At 40.6% G+C, this 15,108-nt stretch overlaps 1 protein-coding gene across 1 annotated transcript; it reads right to left on the bottom strand.

Annotated features, from left to right (window-relative positions):
• Positions 1–2,940: 2,940 nt before the first annotated feature.
• Positions 2,941–14,898, bottom strand: trim44 (TRIM family member 44). The gene is made up of 6 exons (XM_039670256.2): positions 14,478–14,898; positions 11,155–11,653; positions 10,182–10,259; positions 9,626–9,940; positions 8,651–8,670; positions 2,941–4,089 (listed from the first exon to the last, which is right to left on the bottom strand). Exons 2-6 carry the CDS (start codon positions 11,599–11,601, stop codon positions 4,008–4,010), a joined length of 942 nt encoding a protein of 313 aa, XP_039526190.2. The 5' UTR covers positions 11,602–11,653; positions 14,478–14,898; the 3' UTR covers positions 2,941–4,007.
• Between the last annotated feature and the right edge of the window lie 210 nt (positions 14,899–15,108).

Here is a 15,108-nt window from a genome sequence, read left to right on the forward strand (position 1 = left end):
TTTTTTTATTCTAAACTGTTTTAATTATTCTGACTTCTTTTGATTATTTTAATTTCTTTCATGTAAAGCACTTTGAATTGCCACTGTGTATGAAATGTGCTATATAAATAAACTTGCCTTGCCTTGCCTAACACATTTCATACACAATGCCACAGCTTTGATACCAATTTATGCAACAGCTTTGCCGTCACGCTGCACGCATTATGTCTATGTTCGGAAGCACCTGATGCGAGCTGATGTTCTCCATAATGAAGTTGACCAAGACATTCCACAGATCGCGCCTCAGTCACCAGCATCTGGTCTCGGTAATGAAAGTGGCCATAGCAAAGGACATTAACCCTAGAATAGATTGTTTCTAAGAAAATATGCAGTGTCTGCTAAGAGTAAAAAGAAAGAAAGAGCCTAATTTGCTTGGGTTTGTATGTGTCTTCAAGTTGTCTTTTAAAGGTAAGAGCTATTGAAAATTCACTTTTACATGGTGTTTGAACATAAATGTGTGTTGACAGTGTGTGAGCAAAACCATCCTAGAATGATAAAAATCCACCCAGTGTTTTTTTTTTTTTCAATCTCAATAAATCATCTGCACTGTCTCAGAACGAGCTGTTCTGAGATTCAGCGCTTTGTGACGTAGAATTGAGCGAGGGGTTTGATTGACAGTGTGGTTGTGGCATAGACCCCGCCCTCGGTGATCTGTATACACCATCCTCCACTGTTTAAACGACAGCCGGTAATGTCTCCTAGAATCATAAGTGTTCTGTTGTGGGATGGGATGTAATAATGACATACGTAGTAGTTTTCACTTATTTCCGACATCAGAGTCACTGCAAACACAGTGGCCCTCATTTATCAAAAGTGCGTACACCAAATTTCCAGCGTACACCTTGCGTACACCCAAAACCATGGTGACTTTGAGATTTATCAATATGGACGTTGGCGTACGGCACGCTCAAATCCTACACCAGCTCAGGAGGTGGTGTACGCAAGTTTAGCATATGAGCATATGCAGCTCATTTGCATTTAAGGTGGTATACACCAAAACAGCTCATTTTTAAACAGGCCCCAAAATGACATTTTCAAATGGTTATAATAAAGCGAGTGGTGCAGTCACCATCTTCCGGAGAGCTTGTTTCTTCATCCCTGGGTAGCCCGTCTCAGGGCCACTTGTGCTTGCGCTCGCCACCTGGCCTGGAAACAACTGAAAGGGGTTGGGCGGTCTGCCTGTGGCAGGCTTCAAGCTGAGGCCTGGGTGGAGGCGGCGGCAGGGGGAGTCCCCAGGCGACAAGTAGGCGGAGGATCTACCACCGGCGGACGGGTGGAGGCAGAAGTGGCCCGCCGGGGCAGGATGTCTTCTCTGTCGGCTTCTGGGCGGTGGAATATTGTTGAGCAAAGTTCTCCACCACAGAGCCCAACCTGGGAAATCCTCCCTTATGTCGGCCAGATTGAGCAAGAGATGGCGCTCCTGGACCACTAAGGTGGACATCGCCAGACCAAATGCGCGAGCAGCATCCTAAGAGCCCCGGAGGGCTCACACACTCAAGCTCACACACTCACGGTCTGGACTACCCTTGGGAGGAGACGGCTTGCCCACAGGCTCTGTAAAACTTGCCCATGTCATCTCCAGAGTCCAGCTGGTCTTCCGATGCAGCGTTCGACATCCTGTCCTCATGAGGAGCCCCGAACGAAACGACTGGTCGGTCCACTACAGAGGGACCAGCTTGTTCGATCAGAAGCACCACCAGCTGCGGCGTGACAGGGGGAGTGAGGGGCCACGGTGACTGGTTACCGGGTAGGGAAGTCCTCACAGTAATTCCCAGATCACCCATCCCACACGGCACAGTAGATCTCTTATGGGGTTGACCAGATGGGACGCTTAAGGGGGGAATAGGAATGGGGAATCCACCCTGACGAATGTTTGCGAGTCTTGACCTCAACGCCGAGATAGTCATGGTCCCACAGTGAGAACATGAACTATCCACAAAAGCTACTTCAGCGCGCTGAATGCCCAAGCACGTGATGCAGCAACTGTGACCATCAGCTGGGGCGAGGGAACGACCAGATTCAGAAACGCATGGGTGGAAATACATTTTGAAAAAGACGCAGACACACCCATCTTGCTAGTTCAGGAAATGTACTCCGTCTAGTGCCGGAGCACACAGTGGAAGGGCTGCAGCAACACTGACAGGAGACGGTGCCGCCGGTTACAGTGAAGGCTCTAACCAGCCTTCAAACAAACACAGCTCAAACGCTGTAAAAACACCAGCACCAGAGGAGACTTTCAGAAGAAGCACCGACACACTTGCTCATTGAAAACACTCAACGCTCTTCAGAGACATCGGCACCGATTGGCTCCGAATCGGAAGACAAATGGTGTGTGCATCCGCTTCAGTATTTATACCCTCGCTGCGGGGCGTGGATACAAATCTCGCACGCCAATGAGCATTGGCTCATTTTACCAATACTCATGTGATTCTAATCAGTACTGTACGTCCGACTCACGTTGAATGTGACCGAACTGGAAGGGACCTGAATCTTTCCACACTGCTTTTCTGAGTTTAACTCACATTCATGAACTCCATAAGTGTGAAATAGTTCAAATCACTTGTTAGCCAAACAGAGGTCACTGTAATACAGAGGTCACTGTGTTCCTAATATCAAAGACCATATGGGGGTTACGTAATCAGATTACTTCTTTTCAATTAACACATAACTTTCAATTAATTTACAACAAAATATGAGTTACTTTAACAAATAAGTAACACAAGTGTAACACAAATAAGTATTGACTGACAGCGCTCTCTTCCCCATGTTGAGAATCGTAAGTGCAGAGATGCATTAAATACTTTATATGCAATTCATTTCACTTTAACTAATGTCTTTGCTGCTGATCTTCGATGACCCAAATCAACAAAACGAATAAACAAAAATGACTTTAGATACACATCACACTTGAGTAAGTTTTATTGTTACCATGCTAAAGAGTAAGAGTGTTAAACTTTCTTCTCCTGCGTCCTGTTCTTCTGTGGTCCAGATTGGCAGAACGGCTGAGATGTTTGAGCGGCAGGGCTGTACAGCGGTGAATTTGTGTTTCCTTCAGTCTTATTCATTTTCCTTTTGATGTGAACGGGCCTTTACATTTGCTGCCAAAAATATAACTCTTTTTCTTACTAAAAACAAGCAAGCCAAAGTAAGAAAAGGTAATACAAAAGTGCATTCCTTTCCATAAAAGCATGAAAAAAAAAGTAACTAAAACTTTTAGGAAGTAAAGACAGTGTTCAGGAATTCATTACTTATAAATGTAACCTTCCCCAACACTGACCATTATCAAATATATAACCTCATGTTTTCCCAAACCAAAGCATTGTATAGTTATCAAAGAAAAACCTAAATATATATTTAAAACTGGTGAGGAAAATGTACACAAGGCTGATTCCAGACCCAACATACTAATATCCAAACACAAGAAATGGTTTTCCAGCAGGTTACGATCAGGGTTGAAATATATTTGGTATACTGGGAATCAGTGACCCAGGTAAATGTGCATTTCATTCTGATAAAGAAAAGGTAGCCAACAAATGGACTAAAACTAAAAGCATCAAACAATGAACAGCTAGACCAAATTTATAATCCTCTACGTTTAAAGTCAAATCTAAGTATAGCATGATGATGTGAAGGTAAGAGACCGGATTTCATTAATCAAACCAGTGTGGAATCTGAATAATTATAAATAAAAGGTTTTACAGCATTCTATCAAAGGAGTTTTTTTCTTTAAAAAAAATCAAATGACAAAATACAATATGTCTTGTAAAATGTTGTTTCCACTTTCTTCCTGCATTTCCATTTTTCAGACTTTAAAAAGAAAGTGGTTCAAGACAAAACTATTTTGAAATAAGTGGTTAAAACTAAAGAAATATGATCAGCACAGTTACATTCAGTGATAGTCATAGCTTAGCTTTTTATCCGGATAAGTTTGGAATGAAGGGAGAAAGCAAAAGATTTAGCCATTAGTTTTAGGGTGTATGTCCAATATATGGGTCTCCTCTCTCTTCATCTCCAGAAGGATCTTCCACATCCCTCCTATGATTGGCTGCTCTGTAAGAGGAAGATTAATGAATTATACATTTACATTCAAACATTTGCAAAATACAGAAACCTGCACAGGAATTTAAAACTTGGAGGTCAAAAATTCCCAATTAAATATACAGAAGTAATAGTGACACAGGGCACTGTTTTACATCCACGCTTTTACCAGATGCACACTTTTATAATCTAGATGTTGATTTCTGGGTGCCACATCCCTGCATGAAGCCGCTATCATACAAGTCAGGGATTCATGTGGAGAACCAGGACTGACTTATCGGATTGTCGATCCTGTGGACTCTGATGAGATAATAGTATGCAGTCTTATACACTGCCTGTGTCTCCTCTGTTGCCAAGACTGAGAGACTAAAATTTGGGACCTCAGTATTTCTAAAAGCCTCCATCCGGTCCCATCCACATCCACTGTAACCGTCGTCACTCCCTCCTCAGTTAGTATGCAACCAAATAATGTTCAGCTATTGGTATGTTGTCAACAAACCACGGCTATTTACAATCAGCATCAATGACCAGTTTATTATTTAAAATAGAAATGTATAAGAGGGCGGCGGGACCTGATGGTCTTCCCATAGATATATATAAAAATTGTAAAGATAAATTAGTAAGAGCTATATTAGACATGCTAGTAGAAGCCTTTGAGGAGAATAAACTTCCTGTGTCTTTGAATGAAGCTTATTGCCTAAACCAGGAAAACCCAACAAAAAATGTGAAAACTTTCGACCTATAAGTTTACTCAATTCGGACACTAAAATCCTGAGCAAAATACTGGCAAGAAGATTAGAAACTGTAGCGGCTTACGTCATAGGGATGGATCAGAACGGTTTTATGATAAATAGACAAGGATGTCATAATGTAAGAAGAGTGCTAAATATCCTGCATCAACAAAAAGGGGAAAAAGATACTGCATTACTAGCACTAGATGCAGAAAAGGCATTCGACAGGGTGGAATGGGATTTTCTGTTTGATGTTCTAATTCGGTTTGGATTTGGTGAAAAATACTGCAAATGGGTTAAATTGTTGTACCAGAATCCTTCGACAGAGGTCTTGACTAATAATTGTATATCAAAATCATTTAATATTTCTAGGGGATGTAGACAGGGATCGCCTCTTTCACCTCTCCTCTTTCTGATGGCTATTGAACCCTTGGCAATTGCTATCAGAAAAGAAAGGGATATAAAAGGTATAGAAATGTTTGGCAGTGAACATAAAATAGCGCTATTTGCTGACGACGTTATATTATTTTTCAAGAATTTAGATTCAACCATTCCGGCTTTAATTCAAATCATAGAGACATTTGGGGAAATCTCAGGGTATCGGATCAATAATTCAAAATCTTCAGTTATGTTGCTCAATGAAGAAGAAAGGAAAAGTTCTATCAGTAAGGTAGATATGTTTAATAATGTGGAAATATTTACATATTTGGGAATTACAATTACTCCAAAACTGGAAGATATAGTAACAAAAAATGATAATTCAATTTTTGAGAATACAGTGACGCTGGTCAGGGGCGGACTGGGACCAAAAAGTGGCCCTGGACTTTCTGGCCCACAGCAGCCCACCAACTGAAGCAAACATTTGCAAATAGAAAAAAAAAACACCTGCAAATTAAAAAAACATCATCATCAGTTTCACAACACGTGTGCTCCAAATACAGAAACGTGCTGCAAATAACACAGACCACAACGGAAATGTTTCCAGGTAAACCAAATAGGCCTAAGTGACGAAGCGCTAAAATATGTGTGCCTCAACTTTAAAACTTTGGACCCTACATTACCTAATATTTCTTATAAAACTTTTCTGTATGAAAAATTTAAACATAACAGGAAAAATTTTTACAGTGTAATGGATTAAATATAAATACCTTTCCTTCATTTTCTTCTTCTCTATCTTTATTTATTTAGTTAAGTTTTCAGCTCATTGTTCTTTTCTCATTTGTATTCTGATGACATATTGTTAATACATTTTGAATATTGTATACAAGTTGTATGTCATAAAAATGTAATCTCTGTACGTTTTGCAAAAATAAATAAATAAATACATAAAGTAGAATTTTAAGCTGTAAGTGTTAGTCACTTATTTGGTTCCCCTGGAAAGATTTCCATTGTGGTCTGTGTTAATTGCGCGTTTCTGTATTTGGGTGGTGTTGTGAGTATTTGGTGCACACGTGTGTTGTGAAATTGATGAAGATGTTTTCTTGCAGGTGTTTGCAGAATATTTTGAACACCACTTATAGCATAAAAATATAACACAATACAAAACTATATGCTATTTAAACATTTATTTTAAATAACACAACACTAGTCAGGGGGAGCTAACTTTCGCCTTCAGAGCGTACCTGTTGAACTGCTACTCTTCGCGCCAAATGTATAATCTGTTCATTTCACACATAAATTTCACAGCTACCTCTAGCTAACAGTTGGCTGTAGTTCTCTCGGTGTTCAAATGGAGCTTTTTTTCCCGCGACACATGTGACGACGCGAGGGAGTCGGCTTCCATCTGCGCGCCGCGGCTGTCTGTGTTGTGTTTTTCCAGGACGCAACGGAGCAGACCAAACTAATTATCAGGGAGGGACAGTCACATTCATTCACACGAAACGCACACCTTGTCGGCCGCGCGATCGATTCCCTTCTCCATTTGCGTAGAAATTAAATGTAATATTATGATTTCCGTCATTGTTTATATATTTTTGATACTTGATATTTGTACCGGGCCGGCCCACATTGGCCAGCGGCCCACCGGGAAAAGTCCCGGTGCTCCAGATGGCCAGTCCGCCCCTGACGCTGGTTGAAAGATGGGCTTCTTTAGCGTTGTCTTTAATAGGAAGAATTAATATTTTAAAAATGAATATTTTACCTAAATTTTTGTACCTATTTCAGAATATTCCGATCACACCTCCAAGTAATCTGTTTCCTAGACTTAAAAAGTAAATTATTAAATTCATATGGAACAATAGAAGATCCAGAATAAGATTATCTCTTTTATATTTACCATTTGGTAGGGAGGGGCTTCAATGCCCTAATTTTAAAGATTATTATACTGCTGCCCAGTTAAGATCTATTATGTTTTTCTTCTCAACATCTAATGAACAACCCGTATGGGTAGAAATGGAAAAAAAAACTCTATTCCGAATAAAATACCCTTGGAATCATATTTATATGATTTAGATTGTAAAATTCTACAGAAAATGAAGGGCAATGTTACGAATCCAATGGTTTTAAATATGGTGAGGGTATGGCATGAGACGCAGAGATATTTGATTATCTCCTATACAAGTGAGATATCTCGCTACTGTCCAATATGGGGAAATCCTAAGTTTAGTCCCGGAAAAGTAGATGTAGGCTTTAAGACGTGGGCAGAAAAAGGTATTAAAAGTATAAAAGATTTATATAAGGAAGATAATCTTATGTCATTTCAAGAATTGATTAATTCATTTGATATACCTAAAAGTCATTTTTTTAGGTACTTACAGATAAGAAGTTTCATTTTATCATTTCAAAAAAGTTCTGGAAGTATACCACCATTATCAGTTTTGGAAAGAGTAGTCACCAAAAATTGTTATGATAAAGGTCGGATTTCACTTCTGTATAATATGTTGGTAGAGGGCTCCCCTGAGTCTTCTAGCTCTCGTTTAGGAGCATGGAGTAAAGATCTTAGCGAGGAGATCACACTAGATGAATGGAGTGAGATTTGTCAAGATGCTCAAGTACAAACAGTTAATACTAGATTAAAGTTGCTGCAATATAAGTGGCTTATGCGTGTATACATAACTCCAGTATTATCAAACAAATTTAATGAAAATATACCAGATATATGTTCCAAGTGTAAGGTTTGTAAAGGTACCTATTTCCATTGTATATGGGAATGTGAAAAAATATCGAAAGTGCATAGTATGATTGGTAAAATTATAAATGTGAGTCTTCCTTTTGGACCAAGGATTTTTCTACTGCATTTGTATCCTAAGCTTAAGTCAAAGGAATGTATCTTGATTTCTATGTGTATCTTACAAGCTAAACGCCTCATTGCATTACATTGGAGGAATCTAGAACCAGTGGCTCAGGGAGATGGTACTGAATATGTCAATGGAGAAAATAACATATATTATTAAAGGAAAGGGTAAGACTTTTTGAGGATGTTTGGAATCCCTTTAGATCATTCATAGAGAAAGAGGATAGTGACCTGTTTAAAGAGACAATTGAAGATATGTGAGTTTATAGGATGTATTTGTATTAGGAGGCCTTAATAGTTTGTATGTGTTTTTTTTATGATTATTTTTTTTTTAATTTATTTATTTAATTTATTTATTTATTTTATTTTTATTTTTTTATTTTATGTTCATTAATCTTGAAAATGTGAGTCCTGTACCAATTGAGATATGCTAAGTTGTAATGATGCGAAAGACATCAATATGTGTCTATACTGTATTTTGTATTTTTGTTCTGGGTGTGTGTGTTTTATATGTTGGTAAAAAGTTAATAAATATATTGAAAGAAAAAAAAAGAAATGTATAAGAGTTCCTGGCAGTTACTGAAACAACAGATCATTTCAAACGCCTTACCTTAGTCTCAAATCAGGAATCTGAAAAACAGAGCAAGGAAAAGAAGTTATTCATTTGAAAACACTGTTCTTCTGCTTTATCATACACCACCAGTGGTTTCTGGAGAGACTGTTACCGTTGTTTGCTGGCTACACTTACATTTATCCATTCGGCAGATGCTTTTAAGAGAACTGACTTACAAACACAGGCAGATTGTGTTAGATTAAACTCTGCAGGAAACTACGTCAATAGCCGTATTTCCACTGGAATTACCATGAACAATTTGTCCCAGGAACTTTTCTCCCCAAGACCTGTTGCTTTCTGCATTTCCATCAAAGTCTAAAAGCACTGTGAAGATTAGGCAAATTAGTCCGGTTGTGTAGGACTGCGCCGCAACAGATTTTTAAAAATGGTGGTTGAAATGAAATGCTGTCATCTCATCAAAATGCGGCATGAACTCCACCAATCAGCATGTTCAGAGCTCAGGTCCCAACCCCGAAAGCTCCTGAACTTTGGTTCTCGCAAACAGGGACTTTCTGGGACGTGGCTAATGCAAAGGATGGTAGAAACAGAACGCTGAAATCGTCTATGCCTTTACCTAGTCCTCGATCTTAAGGACTTAGTAACTAAAACAACCACCAGTTGGACTGCAAAGCAAACCTCTTTGACCACCTCATCAAGCAATATGGGATGGACCTTATAGACAATTATTGCTTTCACCGTTTGATCAATATCCTTTAACATTACAATACATTTACTGTCAAATATGTCTGCTGTGATTCCATATCTGAAATGTGATTTGTTCTTGTGTTCCTGCAGATCATACCTTGAATGCATGGTAAGTTGCTTTGGATAAAAGCATATGCCAAATGTGTTTCAGTATTATAAACGTACTTATCTAAGTTAACCAGCCCAAACCTCTTCATGCATTATTACTGTTTTTTTCTTTCAGGGAAGCTTCTTCAAATAATGTGCGATATGAGAAGCTTGACTAACCAGTGGTCTGGGCTCCAGCAGAGCTTCAGGTGCCGGTGCCGGTGCGTTGGCCAACAGCGGGGCGAGGGACATCGGCGCGACCCCGTCCTGCTCCATCTGATCCAGGTCGCTCAGCTGCTGTGTGATGGAGTCCATTTCCTCCTGAAGCTTCTCCGTGTGGACACTGATCTCAGAGATCTTCTCGGCGGCCTGGGCAGTGAGGAAAGCCTCCTTCAGATCCACCAGGTGCAGGACACGCCACTCCTCCAGCCGGACCAGCCGGTGCAGCTCGTCAAACTGATCGTTCACAAACCGCTCCAGCTCGTCCGCACCCATCTACGGACAGCCAAGCAGTGGGGGTGTGCTATAGACTATATTGATTTTTATATTGTATGCTTATAATTGTATATTGCACACAACGGCAGTCCAGAGACATCTGAGTCTCTGAAATACTATTTTAATGATGGAGTTCATCTGGACTACAGAGATGCATAAATAAGTTGTATTTCATGACAACATCTATAATTTTGCAGCATGTGTGGAAGTTTAAGGCAATAATGGGGTTAGTGTGACTCACGTCTGGGCTGATCCACTTGTTCTTGATCCTGTCTGATATTTCCTGCGTGCGCTCCAGCAGGTCGATGCCTTCTCTGCTCTGAAACACAAACATGAACATGTCAACAGTGCTGTCCACCGTCTCTCTGATGATGTCACACTCATGAACATGTCAACAGTGCTGTCCACCGTCTCTCTGATGATGTCACACATACGAACATGTGAACACTACTGTCCACCGTCTCTCTGATGACATCACACACATGAACATGTCAACACTGCTGTCCACCGTCTCTCTGAGGGCATCTGGCTCCCTCTGCTGGTCTGTCCTCAACACTGACTCATTCCCTGCACACTTGTGCTCGGCTTCTCCAATAAACAGACCAGTCTTTAAAGTCCCTGTAAAGTCAAAATTAAGTATGTGTTCTGAGTTTGTCACACCACAGAAAAATGTGTTATTAGCAACCCAGCCAAATTTGAAAGATAAAAAAGCCGGCAAGTACATAAAATAAGCTGTCAAAATCTTGAAAAAATGAGCAGTTATCACTGAACTTTTCTGTAGAATTGCCTTTACAGGGACTTTAATTTGAGGATTGTTTTTTTGTTTCAATTTATTTTGCGTAAATACATGCATTTAAGCACAAAAGTCAGATTCGGATGGACAGTCTGAACGAAGCCAGAGTTTTGGAACAATATGTCCTAACCAGTGCTGTGTGTGTGTGATTTTTTGAGGACAGAAAGGTGTATAATGACATGTGTATTACACTGGTATTACAACGTGAACGTGATTTCTGAGAACATTTCCTGAGTCTTCGTATTCCAAATGGCTTTTAAAACATACTAAACAGTGTTTTATTAATACATAAAGCTTTCTGTGATGCGTAGGTTTAGGGGTAAGGGGACAGAATATACAGTTTGTACAGTATGAAAACCATTACGCCTATGAAATGACCTCACAAGTATGGAAAAAAAAATGTGTGTGTGTGTTGACGTACCTTCTGCCACAGGTAGGCCTCTCTGAGAGTGATAATCTCATGTTCTCTGTGCTCTCCCTGCACAGCACACACCACACAGATGACCCGCTGGTCTTGTTTACAGTAGAGCGAACCCTCCTGATCATGTTCTTTACATTTCAGCCTCTCCACTGTCACAGTCTCTCTTTTCCCGGCTCCGGAGTGGCTCTGGAGCTCATGCGGCGCGGCGGCTCCCTGTGCGGCGCGGTCGGGCTCCGGCTGAGGCTCGGGGGTGCCGTACGCCTGCAGGGGGTGACCCGTGCTCAGGGAGTGGCTGTCTGCATGGCTGCCGCAGAAGGCGAAGCGGCAGCGACTGCAAACCCACACCGCTGGCTGAGGCTCGTCCGGTTCACACGCATCGCATGTGCCGTCCATCTGCGGCAGGTCCTCCTCCTTCAGACAGATCCTGTTTCCTCCTGAGGCATCCATGACCGTCAGGGGGAGACGCTAACGCGATGAGAGGGAGTTTCAGGGTGGAAGCCTAAAAGTGGGCAGAGTTCAAATGATTGGCATTAATGCCGAGTTTCAGGTAGCATTCACACTGAACGATAGATCGCCGACAAGAGGCTTTACAGTAGGAAGAGATACGGAAATAAAGCAAGATCAAGCGTGTGTGAGACTGGAATAGTTATTATTAATGATAGCCTGCAAGAAACTTGCGATCCAATTTGCCTGTGTGCTGAAGAGGGTGGTGGGGGTGGTGATGGCGCAGTGGATAAGACGGGCAACAGTTTGGATTTGATGTCATTAGCAATCTTGACAGGAACCAGAATCAAGCGTCACGATAGTAAAGCTCGCATCAGTGACTGTCGGCTGATCCTCGTCTACTACAGGAATACAACTCTATCACTGTATACATATATAAGCTCCTTCAGTATTATCAGCAGCTGTGGGGTTTCTCAGGAGCAATTACCCTCCTCCCTCCCCAGCTCCTCCTGTCTCAGGCAGGGTTTGGCATTTGATTGCCCTTGAATCAGAATAAATTCTCTAATGATGTTGTACTTTAAAATCTTGAATGATTGATATCTGCATAAATTGATGTTGGTTGTGTAGTGTTTCACCTAAGGGGGGTTATCGCTGCTCGTATCTGTGCTCGGCTGACTGGATGCGCAGGGAGTTTTTTCTTTCTCGCCTCTGTCACCGTCCTTTGCACATATTTTTGGGTATGTGACAAAAAACTTTGACCTTTTTATGCTAATTAAGATCTGTCTACATACCCTTAATAAATCCTCATTCATTTTTATGAATATCAAAATATGAATTACTGATCTTTTTAATTAAAGCAGCATTCTGTTATTTTTTAATTGTGCTCTCGGGGTCCCCCTACAGTTGGGAAACAGTATTGTCTTCTATTATTGTTGTAAAATCTGTCATGGTTACACCAGGGAATACACGCGTGCATTTGTTGACAAGCGATCCCCGAACTCTGCAGAGGAAGGAGTTCTCGCATCTTGGGCCGACTCCAGTGTTGCGTGTGAAATATCTTCATCACAGGTACATTGGCATATATTTCAGCATATCATATGAATATAGTGTCATGGGCTTTATTTTTTTCAACCGTCAAAAGATCGCATAGCTCACGTTTACAAGCCAGCGTCTTTATAGTAACGTTAACCTATTGGCTACTATTTTACATAATGGATATGCTAATTCAATGTTTGTGTGGTAGATAATAGCCATGTCGTCAATATTATAATATCAAGCTATCATAGATGAATCTGCAAATTTGAAAAATCGTTTTGCATTTTAGCCAAGACACTTTCACCAGAAAAATAAATATAACTATCAGCCTGCAGACATAGGATAGTTATCCTGACCGATTATTTTGTCCGTCTAATCATGTATTATTTACTTGCAAGAACGTAGCCCCTTCCAAACTCGGTAATCAGTATACTTTCACGTCTCGAGCTGCCCGCCCCGGCTCTACGGGGATGCTTGAGTGTGTTAAGCACCCTCAAAAGAAAGCAATGCAGTCTACACTGGATACAGCGAGGTGCGAAGCTACTCAACACATTACCAACAGTAATCTGATCACGCGTGCGCTCTGTTTCTGACGCACTTCACGTTAGTTACGTTTTTGTGGAGTAGTATTACAAATTAATATTTTTAAAATAGTATTAGTATTAAAAAAACACTCGTTGCTCATTTTGCAGTACCTCAAAAATGTTTCCTTTAGGAGTGAGGACCTCTTGGATCGGTCAGGCACCCCTCCTCCTCCTTTGGCTCACGCCAGCGAGCGAACGCTGGACCAATATTGATCCTCGTCCAGCCTTTTATTTAGTCACTCTCCCTTTTCTCTTTCTACTGTCCTCCGACAAAACCTTTGGCTTCTTGGTTTTACTTGCAGCTTCAGCAATGACAACATACAGAGGGGAAAAAAAAACGCTCGTTGGGCTCTCGCGTCTGAATCTGAGGAAGTGGGGGAAGTGGCGTATGCTGTAAAGCAGTCGAATTTTGTAGTTCTTTTTGTGGTCGGGTTCCTACCCGCTCCCCAGAGCGCCAGTAAAAGCGATACAGGCTATGGCAGACCTGTCATTCACCCTATTGCAAGTCGATGTACCATCACAAGGGTTTTGGAAATATACTATAAACGTTGAAAAAGTTGCATACTGCTGCTTTAATTGAATTTGTATATTATTAATTATATTACTTATACTGTATAAAAATAAAATTTGTGTTGTTGTGCACCTATACAAATGACAAACAATTTAAATTCACTTGCATTGACTCTCTCATATTCAGATGTTTGGCTGTAAACATCACACTTTCATGAGCACATGTCGTTTCTAAAGCAATCATAAGCTCACTATCAAACCTTGAGTTGATATTGATCGTTCATAGCAAGTGTTGAGAGAATGCTGAATTGCAAGTTGCTTGGATCTGTTTGGTTTGGTCAACTCAGAACTAACCCTGTCAAACAGGCTTCAGAAAAACAGCAGGTTAGTTGTTAGCTGCAAGTTAGCCGTGTAGCATACAATACTACTCAAATATTTGCGGTCAGCAAGACTTTTATAAAGAAACTACTGATTTTATTCAGTATAATATCTATTAGGACTTTGTATTTTATTAGGCAAGGTAATAAAGTCCCAGTCCTAGCTGTAGGCAATTAGCAAAGCAACTTCTCATTCCTCTATATCAACCTGAGGACAGCAGAGTCTTGCTGAAACACACAATGAGGAAGTTCAGGAGTCAACCATTAACAACCTCACAGAGAATTACACAAAAGCTTCCCGCTCCTAACATGTAGCTTCAGCGGGCACAGCATGAGAAGGACAGCTATTGCCTTCTGTTTTCTTCAGTCTTACCTCTGTCTTTCTGAAGTGGACACTGTCTCCTTTGTGTCTGTGCTGCAGACGTACGACTCGCTGAGACACTGCTGATGATTTTCTCCCCTTTGTTTTGTTAATCTTACTTATATTCTTTCCGACTGCCCTGTTTTCACCAAGCTGTAACACAATACATGATCTCAGACTTCTGCTGCTGCTCACTGCCTGCACTTCCTTGTTTTGCTTTGTTTGTTTTGTTTTTTTTACTACTTCCTGTTTCTCTAAAACAGCTGAAAGACAGAGACCAACAACAGCAGACGGAGAGGGAGGACAAAAACCATGGAAGGATACTCGGCTCTCTAAATATTTGTTGTTATTTAGTTTATTTAATGTTGGATTTTTGTTGTTTTGATTACAAAATGGTTGCTTGGCTCTCTCTCTCTCTCTCTCTCTCTCTCTCTTTCTCTCTCTCTCTCTGTGACTGCTGGGAGTAGGCGGAGCATTGTGAGTGTGAGGCTCAGTGGCTTCAACTTCATGTTGTGCTCTCAAGTTACCATGAAATTAAAATGGTCAAGTCTAGATTTTTTTTTTTTTTTTTCATGGAATATTGCAGTATTTCTTAAAAATGTTGTTTCTGGTTGATTTGAATCAGAATCATTTATAAGGAATA

Source organism: Pimephales promelas, chromosome 25 (genome assembly GCF_988280905.1).
Source record: "Pimephales promelas chromosome 25, fPimPro1.hap1.1, whole genome shotgun sequence".
Lineage (NCBI taxonomy): Eukaryota > Metazoa > Chordata > Actinopteri > Cypriniformes > Leuciscidae > Pimephales > Pimephales promelas.